Consider the following 26,798-nt stretch of genomic DNA (forward strand, 5'->3'; position numbering starts at 1 on the left):
CGTACGCCAAGATGGCGGACGTGCGCTTCCAGCCTCACTTCCGGCCCCGCCCGCTCCCGCTAGGCCCGGATTGGCCCCGGCAGCGGCCCGTCGCGTCGCGCTGCGGAACCGTCGGAGCGACGCCGCTCTCAGTCGGCGGCCGGAGAGGGAAGATGGACGCAGGTGAGGGCCCGAGCGGGCGCTGGGCTACCCGCGGGCTGCGCTCTCCTGGCCTCTCGGCCGCCGGGGTGTCGCCCGGCCTCGGCGGGCGTGAGGGCTGGGCGCGGGGCCGCGGGGCGGAGCTGGCCTTCACGCGGAGCGGGGCGGGGACGGCGTCCGTGGGGAGGCCGGCGCGGATGTGACAGCGGGTGTTTGCGTGTCTCGGCGCCTTCTCGGTCCCGCCCGGGCGCCCGGCGACAGGCCCAAGGCCAGCTCGGACGAGAAGGGGCCTCGTGGCGTCCCAGACGGGACACCGCCTCGGTGTCGGGCGCTTGCTGGGGGTCGGGCGGAGCTGGCTCTAGAAACTGCGGCCGGAGAATGCCTTGTCTTCCCCCACCCGCTCCCCATGCCCCGGGAATTAAGAAGTGGAGGAGACTCTTGAACTCTCTGGAGGCCAGAAACATACTCACGGCACGCGCTTCTTCTTCTTTTTCTTCTTCTTCTTTTTTAAATTCAGTGACCAGTAGATCATGCCAGCTTCCTTTCCGTGGTTGAAGAGAGCACCTGAATTCATCTCATCATAACTTAACTTCTTGGGGTCCTAATGCAAAGTATGTGGCCGAGCGGGAGGGTGTGTGTATTATCCGTGTGTACACGTACATGTGCGAATATCCGCATATGTGGTGTTTTGGTCTGTCTCATCGTGCTTCTGTTCAGAGGAGAGACCGTCCCTTCATTTTTGCTGGCAAGCTATTTTGGGTCTTTGTTCAGTAGCCTTGAAAGCATTTCCAGGGCAGTCTTAGCCTTTTCGTTCATTATAGGGAGTGATTGGCCTTCAAGCACCGCTCCCCTCCCCCACCTGGTTTCATCCCACCTGGTTTCATCCCACCTGTCATCCTGGATGGCATTGTTTGCTGTGTCTTTCTTCTGGCAATGGCAACAAAAACTTACTGAAATCTCAGTTTGGAAATGAATGCAAATGTGTATGACCAGTATTCAATGATTTGTAGCATCTTGTCCTTTAAATGTGTTGGGGAGGCTCAGTCAGTTAAGCCTGCGACTTCAGCTCAGGTCATGATCTCAGGGTCGTGGGTTCGAGCCCCGTGTCAGGCTCTGTGCTTCTGTGCTGACAGCTCGGAGCCTGGAGCCTGCTTTGGATTGTGTGTCTTCCTCTGTCTGCCCCTCCCTCGCTCGCGCGCGCGCTCTCTCTCTGTGTCTTAAGAATAAATAAAAACATTAAAAAATAATAATAAACGCGTTAAGTTGTGGTGGACACTTGCCCAGATTCCCAAAAGAGCAGGTAAAAGAGGTTATTTTTTGTGAGGTTTGTTTTAAAAAGAAGTGTCAGAGAGTGTTTTACTGTTTGCTGGGGGCAGGGGGCACAGGGTGGAGAAAGGAATAGAATTATTTACCCACTTTCTTGATGTTAGCCCTGCCCAGAAACTGTAGACCTTTGACATGGGAGAGTTGGTTAAGGAGGAAAACATGGTTTAATGCTGGTTGTATTGCCGTGCACGTGAAAATCAGCAGGTTAAAGTTAGGGGTAGCCACGTGGTGGTTCCCTGAAGTCATCTCCAGGGAAAACACCAAAGCTGTTTCAAAGTACCAGAAGGTGTTTGCATTTGAGGGCCTCTGTTGATGCTGATAAAAGTACGTGTGGTATCTGTAAGCTGCAGTGGAGGGTTTTTTTCCTGACGTGATGTTGTGCATCCTTTTAGGGATGATTAACGATCCAGTCTCCCCTGATCCCTGGAGTCCTTACGGATTCTGCCTTCTTTGACCAAATCTTACGCAATTCCTGGTGGTTCTGTTTTTACAGTGATCCATTTGATAAACTACATTTATTGTTGAGTGAGAGGTTTGTGTTGGGCATTGTTCTAGGCCCTGGCTAGAGACGTGAACAGAATAGACAAAAGCCATGCGGCTCACGTGGGAGCGGGATGTGGGCCAGGAGGGTTGGAGTCATGGGCAGGGTGTCTCTGCAGACAGAGGTAAGTTTTAGCTGAGACCCAAAAGCAGCGTAGGAGGAAGGGCAGGTGGCCCAGTGTGGCCGGGGTGCAGCAGGTGGGATGAGAGCTTAGGAGCTGAAGGCAGAGAGACGAATTGGGCCCAGGCACAGGACTGGGCTGTTTATTCTAAGCAAGTTGGTGACTCTTTGGGAGGTTTTGAGTGGAGGAGTACCGTGATGGGAAATGTGTTGCACACACTCACTCTGGCTCTTCCGTCCGGGAATGCTGCTTGTGCTGAGAGGGGCAAGGGCAGAAGCCAGGAGGCCGGTAGGGAGGCTCCAGTAGGGACGCTCTGCTAGGGACACTGGTTGGGAGCCTGTTGCAAGGAAGCCCAGCGGACCTTACTTAGTTGGGTCAAATTCTGGATGTGTTGGAGGCTTGAGACAACAGGACCGTCTGTGGGTTGGAGGTGATGGGGCGGTAGGAGGGGACGAGAGGAAGGAGTCGAAGGTGGGGCTGAGGTTTGTGGCCTGAGCTGAGAAACTGCCGGGGAGGACCTTGGGAGTGGTGCCGGTGGGGAAGCTGTTGGGAGTTTGGCTTTGTACGTGTTGACTATTGTTCGACATCTGCTTTGTGACGTCCGGGGAGGTTTGGGTCCCCGGCCTGGAGCTGAGGGCGTGGGCCTGGACTAGAGGTTCAAGTGTGTGGGAAGCCACTTTGGAGGAGTTGCTGATGGTCTGAAGAGAAGGAAAAAGAAGGGGCCTAGGAGGGGTGCCCAGGGCTGCCGGCCGGGGCATAGGGGTCCAGAAGGCGGCAGGCTGGCTGCGGGCCCGTTGTGTTTTCCCCTGAGCCCCCAGCACTTGTGTCAAGACATGCTCTGGGTTCAGGGAACTGACCGGTGCCAGCGGTTAGAGAGCTGCACCGCCCGTCCCCTGAGGACAGAGCCGGCACCTTGTGCGCACAGGCCTTCGTGCTGTGTCTGGTGCGTGGCTGGTAATTGAAGCAGAGGTTGAATCTGTGACACTTTCCCACTCTGCACTGTAAGGACTTCGGTTTGGAGAGTTTGCCACGTAAAGCTAGCCTGTTGTAACACGAAGGTGTAAACGGCGAGAAGGGGCTGCTGATCCCTGCGGGGCAGCAGGGTTCAGAGTGGCCTTCTGTCTGGTGTGCTCATGAGCGCGTTATTTTCTAGTTCTTGGTGTCGCTAACGTTCCGGGTACTTTTCCTATCTCTTCCTTCTATTCAGAATTGAACTGCCAACATCTTCATGTAAACTATTTGGGATTTTAGAAAGTAACTACTTGCAAACCTGCTATTTTAAACAGACATTTTCTGGGGTGCCTGGGTGGCTCAGTCGGTCGAGCATCCGACTCTTGGTTTGGGCTCAGGTTGTGATCTTACAGTTCATGGGTTTGAGCCCCATATCAGGCTCTGTGGTAACAGCGTGGAGTCTGCTTGAGACTGTCTCCCTCTCTCTCTGCCCCTCCTCTGCTTTCTCACTCTCTCTGTTTCTAAAATTAAAAATTAAACGGGGCGCCTGGGTGGCTCAGTCGGTTAAGCGTCCGACTTCGGCTTGGGTCACGATCTCGCGGTCCGTGGGTTCGAGGCCCGCGTCGGGCTCTGGGCTGATGGCTCAGAGCCTGGAGCCCGCTTCCGATTCTGTGTCTCCCTCTCTTTTTGCCCCTCCCCCGTTCATGCTCTCTGTCTCAAAAATAAATAAAACGTTAAAAATTTTTTTTTAATTAAAAAAAAAAATTTAACTGTAAACATTTTTTTTTAATGTTTATTTTTAAGAGCCTTTGAGAGAGATGGAGAGGCAGAGCACAAGCGGGGGAGGAGCAGAGAGAGAGGGAGACAGAATCAGAAGCAGCTCCAGGCTCCGAGCTGTCAGCACAGAGCCTGATGTGGGACTCGAACTCCCGAACCATGAGATCATGACCTGAGCTGAAGTCGGGGCTGAGCCGCCCAGGTGCTGCTTAGCATAAACGTTTTTAAAGGAAAGGGAGAACGCTTCTTTTGATTTTGTTTATAAAACATGATCTCTCAGGAGCTGTAGGTATTTTGGGGAAATGTCTTTGAAATGTGATGCTTTACAAAAAGCTTGAAAGGAGCTAGTGGTGTGTGTATTTTGTATTTCTCCCTGGTTGGGTTACAGTGTGATTGGTACTAAGCGTAGAGAAATTGGTGACATTCGTTGAGCACAGTTCCCTATTTTTGTGTCAAATTAATAACATAAATCAGAACATTTCTTTCCTGATGGAATTAGCATGCTATTAAAGGGTTTTCTGCTCCTTCTTCCGGATGTGATCAGGGAGGAAAATGTGGAAAATCAAGTGTCTGGGACTCAGGTGACCAACCGAAGGCAAGTGCCTCTGAAGGAGCCCCTTTCTCACGGCGAATGGCACCTGTCAGCCCTTCTCGTCCTGCGCGTCACCTTAGTGGGGGTTAGTCATTTCTTGGGAGTCGGGAGACTGGCGGTCTTTTCTGGATTTGACCCTTTTTAACGTGGAAGGTATGTGAACTGCTTCACACAGGATTGAGATCACACGGGATGGTGATGAAATTAGATAAAGGGCTCATCAATTTGCCGCAGCCTCTCTGGGAAGGAGGCAGAGGCTGCCGGCCGGTGTGAGCGGAGTTGGTAGACGAGTGGCCTCCCGTGTTGGCCACTTTGTTCAGGCGTTGCGAGCTGAGTTTTAAAGGAGGAAAGTGCTGGTTTGTCTATTGAACTGTTTTCTGAACGGGTGTCCTGTAACATTTTCCGTTCTGCAGGGTCATTAATATGTGTTTTGACCAAATTAACATGAACGGCAAAAGTGTTCTCTGAGGGGAAGGGAGATTTAGTTCCATCCCATGAAATGTGAGGTCCAAGAGGATATGAAAGAGAGGAAGAGGGGATGCTGAAAACCACGGCTGGGTGCCACACATGTTGCTGGGACCTTGCACCAGCCTGTGTCCCCACCCCCCCTGGGCAGAGCCAGTGGCTGTGTCCCCACTCCGTGGTCAGGGGACCCGGGCGTGCATCCTGCAGCCAGCAGGTGGGCTCTCTGTGCCCAGAACCAAATCTTCCAGCAGCTACAAAGTTGAACTTCGGACGTGCATGGATTTAGGAAAACATTGTCTTTGTTGGAGAGTACAATCTGGAAGGGCCAGGAGCTTGCTGGTATGGTCCAGGCGCCGTGAGGGTGCCGGGCTGTGGGGACACCAGGCGGGTCCCGTCCTCCGGGGCAGGGTGGATTGCCGGGCAGGACTCTGGTGGCTGCACGGGGACGAGGGGTCCTTCGGTTGCGTTCCTGGGCTGAACTGCCGCAGGTCCATGGGACTCGTCGCAGTGGCTGGCATCTGCGCTCTGAGCACGGCCCTGCGTCTATGAGGGAGGTTTGGGCCTTAGATGCAGTTTTGTGCTCCTGCGGGTTGTGTTCCAGGCCAGCTTCCTGCTCACATGGCCCTGGGGGCCACAACTCAGTTACAGAGCGTGGGGGCTTCTCGTTCCTGGCTGTGGCATTGCCAGCATGGCCGGCTCGGTCGCTCTCAGGGGACCCACCCTGAACCTCGCTTCCTGTCGCCCCTTGTGGCACAGAGCCTTTCAGGTTTCCTCCTCACACCGTCCCTGTTTTACCGATGAGAGGACCAAGGCAGAGAAAGGTCACCACCAAGTGAGGGTGAGCCTTCTGGTTCCACACGGCGGGGAGTGTGTTCGACAGGCAGTGTCCCCCAGGACCGGGAGGCGACCACGGTCCCTGTCTGAGGACGCCGCGGTGCGCTGGGGGCAGTGTGTCTGCAGCTGGTTCCAGAGGCGGATGGTATGTGACTTGCACCCCCCCCCCCCCGGGGCGGTCAGTGGAGGGGCAGGAGCAGGAGAAACAGTGGTGTGAGGGGACATGGGGAACGGGCACGGCAGCGCTCTCTGGGGACCCGCAGATAACGTGTGCCCTCGCTTCAAGGCTCCTGCTGATCTGGCAAGAGCTGGGGTCACTCCCTGGTGTAGTTCATTCCCTTCAAGTGTCTGGCTCCTTGCTTGCTTTTGGCTGGGGCAGTAAAGGATCTGAGGGCACGCAACCCATAATTTTGTTAGCTCTGGGACGAAATTTGGTGACCGGTGTTAAAGGAACGCCTCTTACTCCTTTCCCTCTGAAGTTGGCGTGGTTGCCTATAAACTTTGCTAGTAAACCTAAGAAATACACCTGCTTTGCGTTTTGCCACCTCATTGATGAAAACCTCTCAACTTCAGAGGGGCCCCGGCTTTCACACGGAGTGGTGGCCCTTTGACGTGTGCCGCACCCCTGACGCGGTGCACGGGGGAGATGCCGCCCGGAGTACTCGGTAGCTCTCAGGGTCGTCAGAGACCCCTTCACCCGTAGTTGACGGCTGCGGCCGTAGGAGGACCTCAGACGTTAGTAGGGCAGGATGAGAGTGTGGTCCTGTGGTGGTGTCACTTGAGACCAGACAAGCTGTTTGCCTCCTTTCTCCTTGAGAATAGCTGAGTGTCCGCGTGGGTTACGGCCCAGAGGTCCTGATGAGAGAGAGAGAGGTAACAGGCATGGCGGTGTTTACAGCCCCGTGAGAAGGTGGAACGCGAGTCCATTCCCGCGTAGCGTTTGCAGTTGTGTGTGGAGACCAGAATTGTCCCTAACAAAGGAGGGGGAGGTAGCCTTGGGCTGGGGCTCTTCCTCACGGTGGAAGCGTGGGCAAGTCACACGCACCGAGCGGGGCCCCTGCATGTGCCCGAAGCCCAGCGAGTGACGCCCCGGTGCCTGCATCCTGCTCAGGCGCTCTGGGCAGCGAGGCTTCTCTGGAAGCGCAAGACTGTTCTGATGCCATCTGATTCGGGGTGGGAAAAAAAGGCAGGGCTGGGTCTGGGTTCCTGACAGCCAGGGGCTTCTTTAAGTAGCCAGCACGGGGTCTTCTGTTGCTGTGGATGTCTCTGTTGGCGGAGCACTGGCGGCCAGCCCCGTGACGGGCATTAGTGCGCCTCCAGCGCAGCCTCGCCTTGTCGGGGAGTACAGTTGCGCGCCTTTGAGCCTGCAGGTCTGCGTCCTCGTCCTCGATATTAATGATGCCAGCTGACCTCGGAGCCCTTCAGTCTGCCAGCTTCTGTGTGAGCGCCTCGCGGGGAGGATTTCACAGACACTTTGCAATCGCACTGCGAGAGCATCCTGTTACTTTCCCCCCTACCCCCCCATATTATGGGCAAGGAAATTGCTACACCAGGAGGTCAAGGAGCCCAAAGAACTTAGAAGCTGTGAGTGCCTGAGCTAGGATTTGAACCCCCACTGCCAGCGCCACACCCCCGACACCCCCAGGGGATCGCACACAGCACAGACCGATACACTGGGACGTTCACGCAGGAAACCGGGCGCTTGAGCGCTCAGGGCATGGACATCTGTGCAGCGGGACACCGTGAGACTGGTAGACATTTGCTGGAGCTCTGTGTCTGTGTGGACTGACCGCGTTGTTGTCCAGAACAGAGAGGAGGAAATCAGGGGTGTGGTGTAGTTCCTTTGTGGATCCACACGTAGACCTCTGGAAGGAGATTCACCGCTGGGTGTGAAGCTGCAGATGATTTTTTATAATATTTTTGTAGTCTTGGGGTTTTAAAAATCAATATATCGTTGTTACCAAAAGGTGAGGCTGTTGTCAAAAAGTAAATTCAGATGCGGGAGAAACTATTATGATAGATTTTCCAAAGATTTTGGGGAAGCTACAGGTGAAGGGTACAAGTGACTAGGTGCCACTGAGGCTTGGGAGCTAGCAGATGAGAGCTGTGCATTTTTGTTCCATGAGGAGCAGCCACAGAGTTGGGGGGCCCGGGACCTACTGTGCACCTTGCCTCGTGGGTGTCTGTGCTCTGCCGGGTCTGCAGACTGTGTGCACAGGGTTTCCTCAGCCGGGTCCAAGGACAGAGAGGGACCCTGGGCCTCTAGTTTCTTAGCTGAAGCAACACAGTATTAAGTGGTGCTCAGGACTTGCTAGCTCCACACACAGCAACCTCCTTAGCAGGTGGGAGCCGGTGGCCTTGTTCTCAGAGCGTCAGTGAAGTGGAAACAGCTTGCAGGGGCCTCTGGGTCTGTTTCTGGGAGTCTGTGTCCCGCCCTCTGCATCTGGCTTCGTCGTCCAGGAGCTTGTTTTCTTGCCCCTGAAGTGCCTGCCTTCCCCCACGGCATCTGGACACATGCTCCTAGGGGACATTTACTCCACCGTCTGTTCAGTCTGCAGGCCCCCGTGTGCACTGAGATGCCAGGGCTACTTTTGTCCTGTAGGTTTAAATTTAAAACAAGTACTTAATGGGGCACCTGAGTCTAGATTTTGGCTCAGGTCATGGCCTCAGCATGGGACCAAGCCCAGCATTGGGCTCCACGCTGAATGTGTAGCCTGCTTGGGATTCTCTCTTCCCCTCTGTCTCTCTCACTCTCTGTGTCTCTCTCTCGGGAAAAAAAAAAAAAAAAAAAAACAAACACAAAAAAAAACAAAGACAAAAAACTCTTACAAAAAAAAAAAAAAAAAGAATTAAGTTCTTCCCTGCCCTGGGCCTAGCCCAGTGGGCCTCACCTACGTGTCTGCCGGAAGGTGAGGCTCGGGCCGGGAGGGGGGTGGGGGGGGGCAGATAGCTGGCACGACCCTGCAGAGATGCAGAATTCCACCTAGCTCTTTATACAGAAATGCTAGAGATAGTCTCTGATGCTGTTCTCTGAAATCATAAAAATGGGATCACTGTGTGTTTGGTTTCAATAGCTACTCTGACCTACGACACTCTTCGATTTGCCGAATTTGAAGATTTCCCGGAGACCTCAGAGCCTGTGTGGATACTGGGTAGAAAATACAGCATTTCCACAGGTATTAGCCGTGGTGAGGCCTGCTGTGCTCACGGGGCTCAGTCTACAAAAAGCGTTTTGTGGTAATAATAGTTACCTGCTAAGTTTCTGTGACACGTGATCTACCAAGTTAAGGCTGTGTTTTCTTCTTTTAAATAATCCCTAGAAAAGGATGAGATCTTGTCCGACGTGGCGTCCAGACTTTGGTTTACATACAGAAAAAACTTCCCAGCCATTGGTAAGTACTCTGTCTGTTACAACCTGTGACAATACGTACGTCGTATGAGGAGGGAAACTTGACAGTTAACTTCAGGATGCTAGTTGTTTGTCACTTCGTTTTAATTGTTGTAGCAACCTGAACTAAATATAAGCCGGCTGAGGGCTCGCCCCTGGTGTGGCAGAGTCAGGGGCCAAACCCAGGACTCCTGATTCTTCCGAGGGCAGGGATTATCGGTGTGCAAGTCAAGGTTTCTTCCTGGGACCTGAGATCAGGATAATGAGTCACAACCGGCATTTAAAAATGCAGAACAGAAGGGGACACGAATTGGTGTGTTACCGTAGCGCACAGCGTGTCAATCCAGGAGGATCTAGTTTGTGTGTCTGAGTGTTGTCCCCGGGCCGTGGTGGTGACAGTTCGCTTCCTGCTGTGGGGCCAGCATGTGTGGAAGCCACTGCCCTGTATCCGACACTTTTTAAATTTTTTTTGAAGTTTATTTATTTTGAGAGGGAGGGAGGGAGGGAGACAGACAGAGGATATCCCAAGCAGGCTCCATTCTGTCAGCGCAGAGCCCAACACGGGGCTCAGTCCCATGAACCATGACCTCATGACCTGAGCCAAAGTCCGACATTTTACCAACTGAGCCACCCAGGCGCCCCCCTCACCCCCGCCCCCATTACCTTTTCCGATGTGTTCCGCACTTAGCCGTGGGAGAGCTGAGGGGCAGCGCACATACGTACGTGCCTACGTACGTAGCACGAGCGTACGTCCCACTGAGAGTGACCCTTTGTCGTCGGGACCCTGGGGGTGGACAGGTTGGGCACCAGGGTTCTCGTTTGGAGAACCTGACACTGGAGGTGGTGGGGCACCAGAAGGCCAACGGGTGGCTGGTCTCAGGCCCCTCACCCAGACGCGGTTTCCTGCGTCCCTGGAGTGAGGTGTGTGTGGCCGAGCCATGGTGCCTGTCGGGGAGTGTTGCAGAGTGCGGACCCGAGGCCTGTGCCACCACACACCACTGTCTGATGAGCCCTGTCGGCTGCGCCCTGGGATTGAGGCGGGGTGGGGGTGCCTGGCGGTGCTGGCAGGACCCCGCTGTCCTGTGGGTCTGCGGTCTGGACACAGAAGGACAGGCCGAGAGGAGCCTTGTGCGGTTTGGTGAAGTCATCGAGAAGGACGCGGCCTGCCTGTGAGGGCCACCATGGTCTCTTTCCTGCCCTGGCTACGCGGAGAGGACTAGTTTGTCTGGGGCGCTGCGCTCTGAAAGCCCAAGAGGCTTCGTGGGAGGGGCTGTCCGAGGCTCTGAGGTGACGTGGGCGGGGACAGTGGAGCCAGCTGGGGCGACCCTGGCATCTCTGCTCCTCCAGCACCTGCCTGTGGAATTGCGGGTGGATAGGACGTACAGGTGTCTCCTGGCGTGCCAGGGCCCATCCCGGAGGCACGCAGAGCTGCTCTGCCTGGTGGCCACACCCTCTGTGCCCCGGGGCGGGCCTGCTGCCAGGGCACGGGGTTGTTGCTGACCCCCCGGTTCTGCTCCTGCCCTGCGGCCGATGCGCCCCTGCCCGCTCTCGCAGCACCTGCGTCTCTGCCCTTCTGGGGCTTGGAAAATGGCTCCTGATTCAGCTTCAGGTTTCCTAGATTACTCACGAGGCTTCCTGTCTTTTCATGTGTTCCACACACTCTTAATTCTCTGCGACTGACTTGTTCACATATTTCACCCATCTTGAGAGGATGGCGGGGTGCGTCACTGCCCACTAAATGTGCCCTTGGCACGAGCAGGCTCTAAATGGCCTGTCACCTGGGGTGCAGCTGAGGTGGCGTCCGGGCCTCCCGCCGGTGGCCTCCTGGCCCACCGGGCCCTCTGACAGCGAGGCCTGTCTGTCTGTCTGCCCTGCCAGGGGGGACCGGCCCCACCTCGGACACAGGCTGGGGCTGTATGCTGCGGTGTGGACAGATGATCTTTGCCCAGGCCCTGGTGTGCCGGCATTTAGGCCGAGGTGAGTCATGGCGCAGGGACGGCAGCGTTCTCAGCAAAGGGGACTGTGGGGTGAGGTCACCCAGAGTGATCACTGGTGGAGCAGAGACTGGGGTTCAGGGTTTTCTTGAGTGGTGACCCCCTGGGTTTCGTCAGCTCGAAAAAGTGACTGTAAAGGATACTGATGAGCGTTTGTCTTTCAAAAACTCTTTATAAAGTCACTGAAACCACGTCTGTCTTCTGCATGGATTTGTTCCGGTGGGTTAGCTCATACGTATTTGGAAGCTTGGAGAATTTGTTAACGTCAGGAAGGTTCAGGGAAGGGTATCCTCTGTGGCTTGGGTGTTCTAGAAGCGTAAAGGCCTCTCTCTGCTATTTGGGTACCGCTGACCTCTGCGTGTCTCCGGTAGATTGGCGGTGGACGCAGCGGAAGAGGCAGCCGGACAGCTACTTCAGCGTGCTCAACGCGTTCATCGACAGAAAGGACAGTTACTACTCCATTCACCAGATAGGTGGGAGGCTGCGGATGTGCGGGGTCCCCCGAGAGCCGCTCTGCTGTGGGGTGTGCGAGGCGTGAGGCTGTATGTAGGTCACTCCGGCCCATAACCGGCGGGGCTGTGAAAGTCGGACCCTGCCCCCGAGGGTTCGTCCCGCTCTGCGCCCTTCGCGGGGTCCGAGTGCTCCTTGTGTTGATTCGTGTTCTCCTGCGGGGCAGGGGAGAGGCAGAGCTCTGAGAGACCCGGCCCTCCTGCTCCTCACCGAGGGGCTGGGGTCCTGGCTCGTAGTGAAGGGCAGCCCTGGCGTGGCCTCCGCGCCTCTCGCGAGGAAGCGTCCTGGTGTGCGTGGGGAGGGCCCGCTGGAGGCCGGGGTGGGAGCGCCCGTGCGGGCTTCCTGTGGAGCGTTGCTGCTGCCGCTTCGGGGGGGTGGGGGGGTGGGGGGGAGGGCTGCGGTGCCCGTCACTCATCCTGTCTTGTTTCCTGCAGCACAAATGGGAGTCGGCGAGGGCAAGTCCATCGGCCAGTGGTACGGGCCCAACACGGTCGCCCAGGTGCTCAAGTACGTGCCAAGCTCTATCCCTCCCGTGTCCTGGGGCGTAGTGGAGCGCGAGACTCCGCTGAGTCTCGCTTGCTGAAGGCCGTGGGGGGGTCTTCCCCTCTTCCCCTCACGGGCGGCTGCACCAAGTGGTCTCCTGTGTGGAATTTCTGTTTCCCGATAAATGAACATCTTCACCCATATGGCGCACTTTGGGTGGGGCCCGTGTGTGTCACCCGGACCACCCACTGGTGCTTTCTGAGGGTCTGGGAGGTTGACGCTGGTCTGGAGCGACGGCAGTATGGCGTGGGCACCGTGGGGCTCTGCCCCTTCCTGGGGCCCCGTGTCTGCAGCTGCAGCTTTCCCTCCACGTCCTGACTCGTGCACGTGCTGCCCACCCCCCGGGCTCTTCCCAGGCTCCTCGCTCAGCGGGTCTGAACCGGCCCTTGTCCTTCGGCCCCAAGCCCGCTCCTCCTCGTTACGGCGACGGGCTGCCAGCTCCGCCCGGCTGCCCTGGTCGCGTTTCCTGGGTTCGAGGAACCCAGATGCTGCCTTCTCTCGCACGTCCGCCTCCTAGCTGAGCCCCGAGCCCACCCGCCATCTGTGTTCTTTCCCAGCCCCCCATTTGCTCAGCCCCCACCACATGCCCTCAAGGGCCCTGGGCCCAGCCCCGCGTGCCTCAGGAGCCTCGTCTGCGGATGGTCAGTCTCCCTGCATGGTGCGCGCGCGTGGTCGGTCTGTGTGGCCCGTGTGCCTGGCCTGTTTGTGCGGTCAGCGTGTGTGGTCTGCATATGACTCTCCTGGTGTGCTCTGTGCATACGGTCTGTCTTTGTGGTCCGCGGTGCACGTGGCCCGTGTGTGCCGTGGCTATGTGGTCCACGTGAGTGTGGTGTGCTGTGTGGTGTGCGTGGTTTGCAGGTGTTCTCTGCGTGGCCTGTGTGTGTGGTCTGTGCGGTGTGCTGGTTTGCGTGGGTGCTCTCCACGTGCTCTGCGTGTCTGGACACGGGGTCTGTCCACGGGCTCTGCATGTGGACTCTCCCTGTCTCAGCTGTTCCCTCGCTCTGCGTCCCCGCTGCTGCTCTGAAGAGCTCCTTCGAGGTTGCTGTCAGTCTAGTGGTCACATCTGAAGGCCAGGTTTGGGTCCTCTGTTTACTCTGCCGTCCAGCAGGTGGCCCTCGATGCAGGTGTTCTGTCTTGGAAACCCTGGGCCGCATGGTCATGCTCTCTGGTCCCTGTCGATGCCTCCATTGTGGCCACTTCGCCCCATCGGGGAGCACCGCAGGCCCGGCCTGGGCCCTTGGCCGCTGTCTCCCTGTCAGCGCCGGCCTCAGCTGCTGTGTGCACGCAGCCGGCTCCCAGAGCCACGTGCCCAGCCTCCAGGCCCAGGTCCACATGCTTCCTCAGCATCACCCCTTAGGTGTCTGAGGGGCAGGTCAACCTAACAGCCAGAACCCAAAGCCGGCCCCCCTGCCCCCCCTCCCCAGCCTGTTCCTCTACAGGGAACGGCAGTGCTGTCCTTCCTTCCAGAATTCAGGCCAACAACTGAGATCCTGCCAGACTCTTTCTTGGCACACCCTGTCCCAGTGTGTCCAGACTCTAACCAGGGGTCACTGCTTCCCTGTCCTTACCCTGGCCCAAGCCCCGTCTTTTGCCTCCTCCTTGGTCTTCCTTTTCTGTCATTCTTGAGTCTCTGTGGAAATAGCAGTAGGTGACGCTTTCACAAAGTGCAAGTTGACCACCTGCCCCTTCTCTGCTCGGAACCGTCCTGGGGCTTCCCAGCCGAGTCCAGGGAAAGCGGTGAGCACACGCGGGGCCCTGCCTCCACTGCCCACCCTGTGCTCGCTCCCAGGCACTCTGCACCTGCCCTGGAAGTGCCCCCCACTGCTGCTCCGTGCTTCTCCACGACGCCTGCTGCCCACACGCTTCTTCGGAACGTCAGCCTCACGAGGGGCTGCTCTGTGTCTTGTGCGTCCGTGGGTTTCGGGCCCGCACCTGGCCCTCGGCAGATGTGAGAGGGAGGCAGCCAGTGGCGTGTTGCACGCGCTCCCCCGGCCTCCACTCTGGCCTCCCATTGGGAGCGGCTCTGTGTGGCTGCCCCGTGCCTTCCACGTGCGTCCCCAGACAAACCAGGTCCTCCCTGTCACCTGGGCGGCCCCACCCCGTCACCCAGCACCCAGGGTGCACTCGCCCGCCTTCCTGCTGCACCTTCGGTTGCTCTCTGGGTTTCTTCAGAATCTTGTCTTTGGCCTCGGTTCTTTTCCGCTGCTGTTCGCAGTTGTGAAACCAGATGTCTGTGGGAGGACCCGAGTGCTGGTCAGTCCGGCACTTTTGGAGCTGCGTGTGCAGGTGCTGGGAGAAGCGGGGGGCTGGACCCGCCTGGGTCGGCCACACCCCTGGTGCCTGAGGCAGGGCTTGTGCCCCAGTTCCCTTTCCGCGTGCAGCTGGGTCAGGAGGTGATGCCGCGCAGGGCTCTGGCGCGGGGACTGTGTCCGCAGGTGGAGGCTGCGGGTGATGGAGGGTGCGCTGGGCCCAGGTGGGAACAAGCGGGCCACAGCCTCGGCCTTCCTCCCAACTGCGGTGCTGACCATCTCGGTCGTCATCTTTCTCATCCGCAGAAACCGCTAGAGCATTTGACGCTCTTTCCTTCACCTGCCCCGCACAAGTGAGATGTCTTTGATCGTGAAGGCTTATTGGTGTGTTCTCCCTTTTTCCGTCAGGAAGCTTGCTGTCTTCGACACGTGGAGCGCCCTGGCAGTCCACGTAGCGATGGACAACACGGTGGTGATGGAGGACATCAGTAAGTGAACGGGCATGCGGGGCTGTGGCTGGTGGGCCTCGGGGGCGGCTCCCTGGCCCACGCTGGGCGCCCCCCCCCCCCCCCCCGGCATGCAGGTCGGCGCCCCACGCGCAGGCCAGGGGACCTTTTGTTCTCTTTCAGCACACACCAGGCTTGGGGGAGGGCCTGGATTCTCTGTAGAGCTGGGTTGGGTCCCTCAGTGCCCCATGCTGTTTTGTGTCCTCGTTGCAAGTGAAGTGTTCCGGTGTGCTGGGTCAGCCCCTCGCGGGCATCCGTGCGCCGCAAGGAAAGGCAGGAATGGCTTTCTGCTGCGCCGTCTCGGGCCAGCGTGCAGCAGGAAAGGGGACGTAGCTCTGTCCCTCCCTCTGGAAGGATCCACGGGAAACCTGGAGGCGTCCAGGCATGCTGAAGTGGTAGTCCAGGAGGAAAACGGCTCCATCTGGCAGATAGCCTCTAGAGAGTGAGTTTTGAATTTGGAGTTGACATCCTCTTGTGCTACCAAGCCGACAAAACTCTTTCGAACGTCTTAGTTTTTTCCTCGGGAACGCCTTTTCCCCACAGTTTCCCAGCCCTCCCTCCCTCCGGTCTTGTTGAAGATTGTCACATAAGAAAGAGCCTTGTGAGCCAGCTGATCTGCGGGAGGAGGTCTTGTGCTGTGATGGCGGGTGGGGGGCCCCCGCCACAAGCGCACCTGGGCCCGAGGCACCGCTGCTCCCCGCTGCCAACTGGCCCTTCCCCTCTTCAGCCGGGGGACAGCGTCCATGAGGTGTCGGGGGAGCCAGGGTCGGGCCTCCAGCAGGCAGCGGCCCTCTGCCCGGCCCGCCCTCCCAGCTCACCGACCCTGTGTCCCCTGAGGGCTGGCCGACCAGGGCCCCCACAGAAGGACATGTATCTTTTCCCTCTGCCTTCTCCTCGCATTCTGTTTCTAGAAATGTTTGTGACACGTTGGAAACTATGGAAACGCACAGAGAATGAGGGAAACGACACTTGATTTTCTCACTTGGAAATGGTTCCTGTTGGCGTATAGATGGCCCCTCCTAGTGTGTGTCTCGTTTCTGAGAGCGGTCCTTACAGGCGTCAACAGCGGCCTCTTCCGTCAGTGAAACGTCACAGCCATCTGTTGTCTGTTCACTTCCCGATGCACATCAGGGTTTTTTTGGCCCCGTTGTTGGGGGAACCGCTTACCTCAGGGTCTACCCAGTCAGCCTCCCAACCTGCCCTCAGACGAGCGAGGCTGGCTCCCTGGTGCGGTGCCAGGAGGGGTGAGGGACAGGCTGCTGTCCGGAACCTCCATTCCTCGGTGGGGAGGGTGCTGGCTGGCACCTGGAGGAGACTCAGCCACGTGGCTGGACGCTGGCTCCCGGCTCTCAGGGTCTCAGGTCGCCCGCGGCAGCGCTGCTGGAGACGAGGTGCAGATCCGGGGTTTGTCTGAAGACGACATGGGTCTGTTCTGGGGAGGGTTCCTAAGCGGGGTGAGTGTGGTCGCCCGGCCGTGATCAGGGCCCCGTGGTCCTCCCCTCCTGAGTCAGAGCGCTGTATGCTGGTCACAGGGACGACTGAGGAAGGACAGCATCAGAACCCAACCCACAAGGACACTGGGGCTGAAGAAGTGCAGAGACCTGAGGGGTGAGGGGTGCGTGGAGTAGACGGAGGTGCTTCCCAATGGCTGTGCTAATGCTTTTGGTTTTAGGAGCCCCAGGGGAGGCCCCGTGGGCTGCAGCAAAGGCCTGAGGGCAGCCTCTTTGTAGTCACGGGGGCTGAGGTCGTGGGCACAGGAGGAAAAGCTCTGATTCAGCAAAGCAAGTGGTGGAGAACCAGCAGTGGCCGAGCAAGGGCCGACCTAGTTTTCAGAGCCACTTCGGGAGTGGTCAGCCGGAAGCACCCCGGGTGTGCAGGGTCAGCCGGAAGCACCCCCAGAGCCCCTCCCCAGGGAAAGCGCGGGCTTCCCACCTTCCCTCCTCTTCAGGGGAAGTGTGCTGGGCGAGGGGAGGCCTTGCTGGTTGGGATGTCCCCACCCACCTGCCCACCTTCCTTGGGGGGCCGGCCAGGACACCCAGAGCAGCCTCTGCCCCTGCCAGCGCTTGCCGTCAGTGGGTTTAGACCCTCGTGAACAAGCAGACAGTGGGAAGTCACTGGATCTGGGGAATTACAGATTGACAGAGACAATCTGGTGTTGCGCACGAATGAAGGAAAACTAAACTCGAGCACACCGGAGAAAGCATGTGGCGGAAAGACCCTGGTGGCAGAGATAAAACAGAGGTGGCTGTGGATAGAATTTTCAGGAGGCAAGGACAGGTGGCCGTGAAGGAACGGGAGGAAAGCTTCCCCGCTCCAGAGCAGGTGTTATCTGTAGAACCGGAGACCTCCGACTTTTTAACCAAGAGTTGTTCAGATATGCTTGTTCCTGGTGACACTTCCAAGCTGCAGAGATAAAAGAGACACTTTTATAAGCACCCGATTGACAATGATAATAAGCTGCCTTTGAAGAAGGGTGATCCTACTGGCCTGGCTGTCTCTCTTCTGCCACAGGAGATGCTGGCGGAGACAGGTCAGCATCCCGAGGCAGTGGCCTGGCTTGTGAGCTGGGGGCCCAGGCGGCGTGCAGCTGTTGTCACTGATAGAAACACAGGGGGCTTTTACATGGTAAGGGTGTTAGAGCAGCACGACAGAATTGCCAGTGGGTGCCTGGTACAAACGAAAACCCGTTGTTCGTTAACAGCAGGACGTTTGCAGTGTTTGGGCCACATGCAGCCTTGGTGGGTCCCCAGAGTGCAGCAGTGACAGGCCCTGCTCCCGTCCTCTCTTGAGCCCATCCACGTGAGATTCTGTGCTAGTGATGAAGATGCAGTGAACCAGGAAAGTGTCACAGAACAGTAAACAGACTAGGTGACAGGTTGAATGTACGGAACGTGGAGTCACGGAGCCGCCCGATCACACCGTAAGAGAGGTTAGCGGATACACATTGAACTCTAGATTCTGGCCACAGAACATACCTTTTTGAAGTGTCCGTGTGTATAAACTAATGGAGACTAAATAGAAGACACGATACTACCTAGAAATTTGAAACCGGCCTTAGCTTTTGGATCAAAAGAAGTGAAGTTTACAGGCTCCGTATCAGAATCTGATGCATTCTAAACTCAGGAAGAGCCTGTATCTGCAGTACTGCTTGCCAGATACTAAAAAGTGAAAACACACGAAGCGAGCATATACTCAAGAAGTTAGGGAAAGAACAACAAAATTAGCTGAAGAAATCCAGGAAGAGTGGTATTCGTAAAGACCAATTGATGATTAATGATTTAAAAGAAGGAATTGTAGGGGCGCCTGGGTGGCGCAGTCGGTTAAGCGTCCGACTTCAGCCAGGTCACGATCTCGCGATCCGTGAGTTTGAGCCCCGCGTCAGGCTCTGGGCTGATGGCTCAGAGCCTGGAGCCTGTTTCCGATTCTGTGTCTCCCTCTCTCTCTGCCCTCCCCCGTTCATGCTCTGTCTCTCTCTGTCCCAAAAATAAATAAACGTTGAAAAAAAATTTTAAAAAAAAAAAAGGAAGGAATTGTAGAACTAATAAATTCTGGAGCTGGCTTTTTCAAAATAGCAATAACACATCACCAGGTAACTTTATCAAGAGAAAATGGGAAGGGGCACGTGGGTGGCTCTGTTTCGTCATGACCTGACTTTGGCTCAGGTCATGATCTCAAGGTTCACGAGTTCGAGCCCCACGTTGAACTCAGTGCTGTGAGCGCAGAGCCTGCCAGATCTTCTGTTCTCTCTCCCTCCCTCCCTCCCTCCCTTCTGTTCTCTCTCCCTCCCTCCCTCCCTCCCACTCCCTCCCTCCCTCCCTCCCTCCCACTCCCTCCCTCCCTCCCTCCCTCCCTTCCTCCCTCCCTCCCTCCCTCCCTTCCTTCCTTCCTTCCTTCCTTCCTTCCTTCCTTCCTTCCTTCCTTCCTTCCTTCCTTTCTTTCTCTTTCTGCCACTCCCGCACTTGCAGTCTCTGTAAAATAAATATTAAAAAAAGAAAATGGGAAAAGCCCAGAAATCTGCTTTCAGAAATTAGATGGTAAGATTCTGACATCAGTTCTGTTACGTGGGCTTGCACCCCCCACACCAAGCAGTTCTGTGACACCAGCTGGGTGTAACTATGCTACGTTGTAACCCAGTTGGACACTGAGTTGAGGCAGCGTCAGACCCTGTGGGCCGAGGGCTCGGTTCCACAAGACGATGCCCCTCCTTCAGACCCCAGCGCCAAGACCAGCTTGTGGCCTGTGCTTCTGAGCTGTAGATGGGAGGTTCTGACCACCCCTTCTTCGGGTTTGGTGAACTTGCTTGAGCGTCTCTCAGAACTCACTTAGTAGATTCCCGGAGCGTTGGAAGGGACGCAGCTCAGGAACAGCCGGCTGGAAGGGGTGTGGAGCCTCCGTGCCCTCTCCGGGAGCACCACTCTGCCCGAATCTCCACGTGCTCACCCACCCAGAAGCTCACCGAACCCGGTCCTTTTGGGTCTCTACACAGGCTTTGTTACACAGGCACGGCTGATGGAATCATTGGCTGTTGGGGATCGATTCCGCCCCAGCCCCTCTCCCCAGAGGTCAGGTGTGGGACTGGAAGTTCCAGCCCACCCGTAGAAGCTTTGGGGAAGTCACCTCATTCGTACAACGAAAGACACCTGTGTGGGCCTCATCACTTAGGAAAATTAAAGGGTTTTAGGAGCTCTGCTAGAAAACCAAATACGTGTTTCTTACAATAAATCGCAATATTAAACAAGGATTAGCCAGAGATGAAAAGAAAGTTGAATCCCTTCCTCACCCGTTCTTTCATCTTCCAAGTATGTATTTTTAAAGTAAGAGACAGCATGAGCACCAGCAGGGGAGGGGCAGAGAGGGAGGGAAAAAGTCCCAAGCAGGCTCCCTCTGCGTTCAGTGCAGAGTCCCTGGGATCGTGAGCTGAGCCGAAGTCAAGAATCGGACGCTTAACCGACTGAGCCACCCGACGCCCCAACTACGCATTTTGAGAAATTCCAATCCCGGGTTCGTTCAGCCATCAACCTCCCTCCTGCATCCCCAGTCGGGGTGCTCTGGCACACCCACTTTCCCGCCGCTCCGCAGCCCTGGCCTGTGGTCCGGGGGCCTCGCGGTCTCCTCTGATCTGACGGTTTGCCCCCTTGGTTTATGTTCCTGGGTTTTGATAGCACTGACCTGTTGAAGAACCCGGGCCGGTTTGGTACAGCGCCCCACACTCAGTGTATTTGCTTCCTCGCACTCGGATCTGAGTAAACATTTGCCCACGAGCAGACCCCGGGGCCGCCAGTAGAGCGCCGCCATGGAGGTTCTGCCCAGCAGCGGTGCTTCCTCAGGGCACCTGCTTGGCCGCGTCTCTGCTTCTGCGATCGCTGAGATCTGAGGGTGATGCAGAGTGTGCTCTGAGGATTTTTGCCTGGAACGGTGGCTCTGTAACCGTCCTTCCTCCACGTTCCCCGGCCGGCTCACTGGCTGGCCTTCTCGAGAAGAGCCCTCTCTGCCTTCCTTCTCCTCATTTAACTGAGCCACCCAGGTGCCCCTTTCTCCTTATTTCGATTTGGAAACTTTGTGAGTCACTGGACTTGTGGATTCTCTTTTTATTCAGTGGGTTATGCATTACACGTTATGGTCCTTACTCATTGTTCCAAGTACGGTGAGTGGACACCCCTTCAGGTTCGTGCTGTTTTCTGACGTGCTCTGTCATCGTCATCGTCCAGTCCTCCGTTTGGGCGTTAACTAGATTCAGGCTCATCTTGCACTCTCTCTGCCCCAGGCCTGGGATCGGTGGTTTCCCTGAGGAGCCCCGGTTCCATGTAGTGGGGAAAGGTGTTCAGAAACCACGGACCGGGTGCTGCTGGAGCATCCCCGTCCACACGACCAGCCAGCCCCCTTGTTAGCACGTCGGTTAGGGATCACCAGCAGGTGTAGACGGCAGATAGCAGCGTTCATGAGGGAGGGAAAGCATCTCGTTGCTGAGGGGCCCCGTGCCTCCACGGAGCCGTGTCGTCGCTGGGCGCACGGCTGTGTTTGCTTGTACGGTTTCACAGGACACTTTACTTCACAGTAACAACTGTCTATCGGACGTGCATAGAAAACGTTTGATTCTGTTTTTTTCTCTGTGGGTGGCAGGATTAATCGTCGTATTTTCCAAGTTTGAATTGTGTTTAAGCCCTTGGCTTCTTATCCCCTTTTCCTAAGACCAGATGATTGTGTACTTGTTTTTGTCGGGTTACCGTCCGCCTGCCCCTGTTCGGCCCTTGAAAGCCCGTCTCCATCTTTCAGGAAGGTTGTGCAGGGGCGGTCTTCCGTGCGCGGGGGCCGCCGCGCTTCCTGCGGATCCCGGCCGGCACTGTAACGGCTTCCCCGCGGGAGCCGAGGTCAGCAACAGGCTGGCACCTTGGAGACCCCTGGTGCTTCTCATCCCCCTGCGCCTGGGGCTCACGGACATCAACGAGGCCTACGTGGAGACTCTGAAGGTGGGTGGGGGCCGGCGTCTTCTCGCCCACCAGCAGGGGGCTCGAGATGCCGCTTGTTGCTAAAGCCCTGCTGTCGTGGCCATGCCGGCACCCTGTGGACTGCTGGCCCCGCTCCCGGCAGTCCTGACCGCCTCTCCACTGGCCGCTGCGCCTCTGCTCCCCTGCTCCCCCTGCCTCCGGTCTCCGCCAGCACCCAGCCTCGGGGCACCGCTCCCCCCCCCCCCCCCCACGCCTGTCTGCCCTGTGCACGGGCCACCGAGCCCAGTCCGTACCTCCTCCCTGCGCCCGCGTCCCCCTTCCGCAGGCCCACTGCCCCCACAGAGCTTCCCTGGACGCGACCGCGGATTCCTTCGTGGCTAAGCTCTGGGGGACCACGTCTTCCGGCTCTCCTTCCCGCGTCCCGCCCTCGGGCCTGGGGCCGGCAGGGAAGGGGCTGCCCCCTGGACACACAGGCTGGCGGTCGCGTGGCTTGTGTTTCCGCACAGCATGCTGAGCCGCCCCGCCTCCCCTGTGTCCCGCAGCACTGCTTCATGATGCCCCAGTCCCTGGGCGTGATCGGAGGCAAGCCCAACAGCGCCCATTACTTCATCGGCTACGTTGGTGAGTGGTGGGTGTGCGGGATGCTCAGGCGGGCCCGAAGCTGACTAAGAGGGGGCAGGCTGCACGTCCTTAGGGCGTCGGCTCGAGCCGGGTGTCCCGTTCCCGCGGGTGGTCCGTGTCCCCTCTTGGCCGGTGCTGGCCTCCCCAGTGGGCTGGTTCCCGCCCCGTCTGCGGCCCACCGGCTCTCCCGGCCTGATACACCCAGCCAGGTGGGTCTCGGTGCAGCGGGTCTGAATTGGGACCCCGGGCTGCTCCCCGTCTGCTGACTTCTGTCCTCTGACGCAGGCGAGGAGCTCATCTACCTGGACCCGCACACGACACAGCCCGCGGTGGAGTTTGCAGACAGCTGCTTCATCCCGGACGAGAGCTTCCACTGCCAGCACCCTCCAAGCAGGATGGGCGTCAGGGAGCTCGACCCGTCCATTGCCGTGGTGCGCCCCCACCCCGTCCCGCCTTCTCCGGCCACGTGGGCTGGTGTTATGAGTCGTCCTGTGCTCAGTCCCGCTGTTTTAGAATGGAAGTTTCGGAAAGGCTTCAGATTCTCGTGATTTTTGTTTTTTTCCCCAACGTGTTGGTTTAGAATGCAAAGGGCACAAAAGGGTTAACGGTGTCCACGAGCTACTCACACCCACCAGAGGCCGTCATCCTGCGTGGCCCTGCGCGGCCCTCACGGCCTCGGTGTGAGAGCGCAGTGAGAGTGAGTGAGCTCCTGTAACACAGCGGCGGCAGCGGCGGCCTGCCCAGCCCACTGCCCTGCACCACCCCTGTGGGCTTTTTGGGTTGACTTTTAAGTTTCTTGACTTCTGTGCCTGTGAGATCGTCCTTAAGAATCAGTTTCCTTCTCTCTTGATTCCAAGGCTGGGATCTGGGGTGGTGATTCCTCTGAACTTGCGTGCCCTCAAAATGTACTTGATGGGGAACGAGGCCCAAGATGCCTGCAAGTAATGATGTCCCTCGGGGGGTGACTGAGTCACAGATGAGGCAGATCGGTCCTGAAACAGACATCTGGACGCAGGGTCTGTGGGTCTTGTGTCATGTCCTGAGGTTGGTGGCCCCGGGGAGGATGCCTGAGGGTGGCGGGACGTGGCTGGAGCGTGGAGGGTTGAGTTCCCGTCTGGCTAGCGCGAAGTACGCAGCTGCGCAAGGTGCTCGGTACCCGAGCCACCTGGACAGCCAGCTCCGCGGACGCCGTGTCCTCGCCTGATAGGAAGGGTGCTGCACGTGGGCTCCTTAGGAGAAACTAGACTGTTTCCCTGCAGGGCGCTGCCCGTGCTCCTGTTCGTGGTAAAAACCTGTGATTCTGCTGGCGCCTAGAGTTTCTTGTAACTCGTCAGCAGGGTTGGCGCTCTGTGCACGTGGCTGTAACAGTGCGCCGTCCTCACTGGCTCCGTGGGACCCAGGGCTCCTCGCGTCGAGGTGCCGCTGGGCGGGGGAGGCCCACTTGGGCTGCACGTGGTGGGTCCCAGGGGCCTTCGCTGCCGGCCAGGCCGTTAAAATGTGCACGGCCTCTGTGTCTGGTCAGTTGGGGCAGAGCCTCCAGAGGAGGGTGGACGCCACTTCGCGGTCCACACGGCGTCTGAGGGGGCCCCACTCTCGCGCCTTGCCGCGTGCTGCTCACCGTTGTTTCTCTCGCAGGGGTTTTTCTGTCAGACCGAGGAGGACTTTGACGACTGGTGCCGGCGCGTCAGAAAGGTGGGTAGCGGGTCCCCCGCCTGCGGGGCAGCGGGGAAGGCCGTCTCCGGTTTGGGGTCCCACCTCGCAGCGTGCCGTGGCCCTCGCGTGGTCGTGGCTGTGGCGTCGGCCTCGGACCTTGCTCGTGCGCCTCGGTTTCTGGCTCGCCGCTGTCGTGTCGGTGAAGGGAGGCGGTAAGTGGGATTTGCCCCCGAGGCTGCTCGCTAGCCTCACGCTTGCCGCCCCCCCCCGTGTGGCCGGAGACCTGATGACACGTGGATGCCCGAGGGGCGGCGGCACCTGCCTCAGCAGAGGGTCGGGAGCCTCTTGTGCGGGGGCTGCCGCCCCTTTCTTGTCCCCGGTTCCCTCTGCCTGGTGAGCGGGGGCGCTGGGGCCGTGTCTGACGGCCGGCCGTGTCTGCTGACAGCTGTCGCTGCTCGGGGGCGCCCTGCCCATGTTCGAGCTGGTGGAACAGCAGCCTTCCCACCTGGCCTGCCCCGACGTCCTGAACCTGTCCTTAGGTGAGTGTGGGGGGCCACGGGGCCACGTGTCAGGTGCGCCGTCCTGTGGTCTGTGTGACGTTCTGTCCCCGTCTCTCTGCTTCTCCGGTTGCCTTTGGCCTTTAAGATTTGTATGACCCTAGGGGCGCCTGGGTGGCGCAGTCGGTTAAGCGTCCGACTTCAGCCAGGTCACGATCTCGCGGTCCGTGAGTTCGAGCCCCGCGTCGGGCTCTGGGCTGATGGCTCAGAGCCTGGAGCCTGTTTCCGATTCTGTGTCTCCCTCTCTCTCTGCCCCTCCCCCGTTCATGCTCTGTCTCTCTCTGTCCCAAAAATAAATAAACGTTAAAAATCATTTAAAAAAAAAAAAAAAAAAAAAAAAAAGATTTGTATGACCCCAGATGGGACCGCTTGTGGTGTGTGTGGGACCAGGGGTGCTGCCCGGCAGCCCGTCCCCTGCCCCAAGCGGGCTGTCCCTCGCCTCACGCGCAGTGCCCGGGGGTGCTCACGTGGCCCCTGGGTTCCGTCAGAGCCGGGACACGCCGTGTCTCCGAGACGGCACGGCGCCAGCTCTGGGACGGCAGGCCGCAGCTGGACGCCCGTTTCCTGCTGCTCACGGGCTCTAGGCCCAGGCCGCCTCCCTCGCTCAGGCCCTCCGCGTCTCCGACATCAGTCAGCCTGCAGCGTACCGAAAACCCGGCCTCGGCAGGAAGGCCGGGAGCACATCCGGTTCCTGAAGCCGTCTGTCTCCGTGACGATGACGGGGCTCGTGTCCTTGTCCCTCTGAGAAGATCCTGGAGGCTGATGACGGAGTCCACTGTCTGACAGAACCCAGAAGGGAGTGCTGCCCGCCCCCCCCCCAACCCCGGGACGGGAATCCCTGCCCACCCAGCCCCCAGCCTCTCTCTCTGCTCCAACGAGAAGCGTGTTCTCCTCAGATGAGCCTCAGGGACACTCTGGCCCGCCCTCCCCTGGTTGAGGCTCCGGGCCGGCCAAGACCCGCAGCGGCCCGGTGTCCTCTGGGCTCCTGCTGCACCGAGGGCAAACCGGCCAGAGGCAGGGTGCGGCGGGCGGTGCGCACACAGGCGCTGGTCGCTTCGTCCCCACGCCAGGCACCTGATGAGGCGTTGGCTTGTTTCTCCTAGATTCTTCTGACGTAGAGCGACTGGAAAGATTCTTTGACTCAGAAGATGAAGACTTCGAAATCCTGTCTCTTTGAAAATCCCGGAGCTGGGGGACGGTTTCCACTGGCCCTCACTGGGGGCACCTTTGAGAGCCCAGACCCGCCCTGGGGCGCTTGGTGCCGCCGCATTTCATCCATCCAGCCTGCCCGTCCGCTGAGCGCCCGCGCCCCGTGCCGCCTCTGCCCTCACACGGAGCGCCCCCGTGAGCCCTGCTGCTGCTTGGGCCCAGAGGGTCTGTCTGGGCGACAAGGCGCGAGCCAGGAGCCACCGAGGGAAGCCCAGCGCGGCCGGGCCGGGAGCCCCCGAGAGCAGGGCCCGTCACACTCACAAGAGCTCTCCCTGCCACACTGCCGGCCCTGCGCTGGTGCGTCGCCTCTGCCTTGCTTCCTCCTGGGCGCTCGGTTCTGGGTTTGCTTTGGAATTAAAATCCTGTTTGAAGTCACAAGGACGTGAATTTCTGTCCTGTCCGCCTCAGAAGACCTGCAGGGCAGGCGTGTGCGGCGGGACGCCTGTGGACTCAGCCTCGGCCCCTGCCTGCTCCGCGGCCTCCGCCCTGCCACCGTGCTTTCTCAAGGGCTACCTCGGGGGGAAACCGGGCCGGAAGAGTCAACGGCAAGGCTTCTCCTTGATTTGGGAGGAAAAGTAGCAGAGTGGTGGGGCGTGGTGGAAATCCAAAGATGTCACCGTGCATGTGACTCGCTAGGACAGGGACACGCCTCGGAGCTGCAGGTCACGCCCGAGTGGGGCATGCCTTCCTCACGTCTCCTCTGTGGGTCCTGGCGTCGAAGACACACCCCCCTCCCCCCCCCGCCGTGCTGCTGCTTTCCCGTCGCCGGCTTCCCTTGGGTCGGATCTGGGTCGGGGGGGTGGGGAGGGGGCTGCCCTGGGGCCCCCAGGCCCTTCCTCCGGCTCCCTGTCCTTCTCGGGGTTGCCTCGTGGTGAGGTTTTAGGTGGTTTGGGGCCAGAGGGTAAAGCCTAAGGCTTGATGGTGCGAGACTGGCGCCCCATCCTTCTGCACCAGTTGGAGACGTCTCCAGACCCTTCTCGTCTCTAACGTCAGCACCTGCAGCCTTCAGCCCCCGTGTTCCGGGACCAGACTGCGCCGGGCCCGCCGGGGCTTGCCAGGACGTGTCGCCAGGGCTCCGTGTCCCTGCTCGTGTGGGCCGTCTGTCCTGCGCCCCATCCGTGAGGTAGAGCCTGGGGAGCCGGGAGGGCTGGCTGCAACCCTCTGGACCACACATGTGCCGCCGCTGCCGCGGGCTGGGGGCGCGGGGCGCTGCCGCAGCCCTGCCGTCGGTACGAACCGGGGGCGCGGGCGATGGCCTGACCCACGGGGAGCTTTGTTTCGTGTGTTTTGAAAAAGGCTTACTGAAGAAAATGTTCATTCCTCGTAGCGTAGTTTGCAATTCTTAATGGCAAATAATAACCGTTTCAGTAGAAAACA

The 26,798-nt window shown here is 58.5% G+C and overlaps 1 protein-coding gene and 1 long non-coding RNA gene across 3 annotated transcripts; one reads left to right on the forward strand and one right to left on the reverse strand.

Moving 5' to 3' along the window:
* On the forward strand, window positions 1-26,798 carry ATG4B (autophagy related 4B cysteine peptidase). 2 transcript variants are annotated; one of them, XM_086720197.1, is made up of 14 exons: window positions 34-162; window positions 656-749; window positions 8,820-8,921; window positions 9,066-9,137; window positions 11,012-11,110; window positions 11,499-11,600; window positions 12,072-12,144; window positions 14,838-14,917; window positions 21,209-21,402; window positions 21,924-22,002; window positions 22,288-22,433; window positions 23,638-23,694; window positions 24,101-24,194; window positions 25,316-26,798. In XM_086720197.1, exons 2-14 carry the CDS (start codon window positions 743-745, stop codon window positions 25,387-25,389), a joined length of 1,179 nt encoding a protein of 392 aa, XP_086576323.1. In that variant the 5' UTR covers window positions 34-162; window positions 656-742; the 3' UTR covers window positions 25,390-26,798. The 2 variants fall into 2 exon arrangements, with proteins under 2 accessions (XP_086576322.1, XP_086576323.1); XM_086720196.1 differs by lacking the exon at window positions 656-749 and having other exon boundaries at window positions 1-162.
* LOC147578791 (uncharacterized) lies at window positions 11,268-14,840 on the reverse strand. The gene is made up of 2 exons (XR_015255675.1): window positions 13,749-14,840; window positions 11,268-13,432 (listed from the first exon to the last, which is right to left on the reverse strand). It is a non-coding gene; the product is annotated as an uncharacterized LOC147578791 (long non-coding RNA).

This window comes from Puma concolor, chromosome C1 (assembly GCF_028749965.1).
Source record: "Puma concolor isolate L17-30 chromosome C1, mPumCon1.1.hap2, whole genome shotgun sequence".
Taxonomy (NCBI): domain Eukaryota; kingdom Metazoa; phylum Chordata; class Mammalia; order Carnivora; family Felidae; genus Puma; species Puma concolor.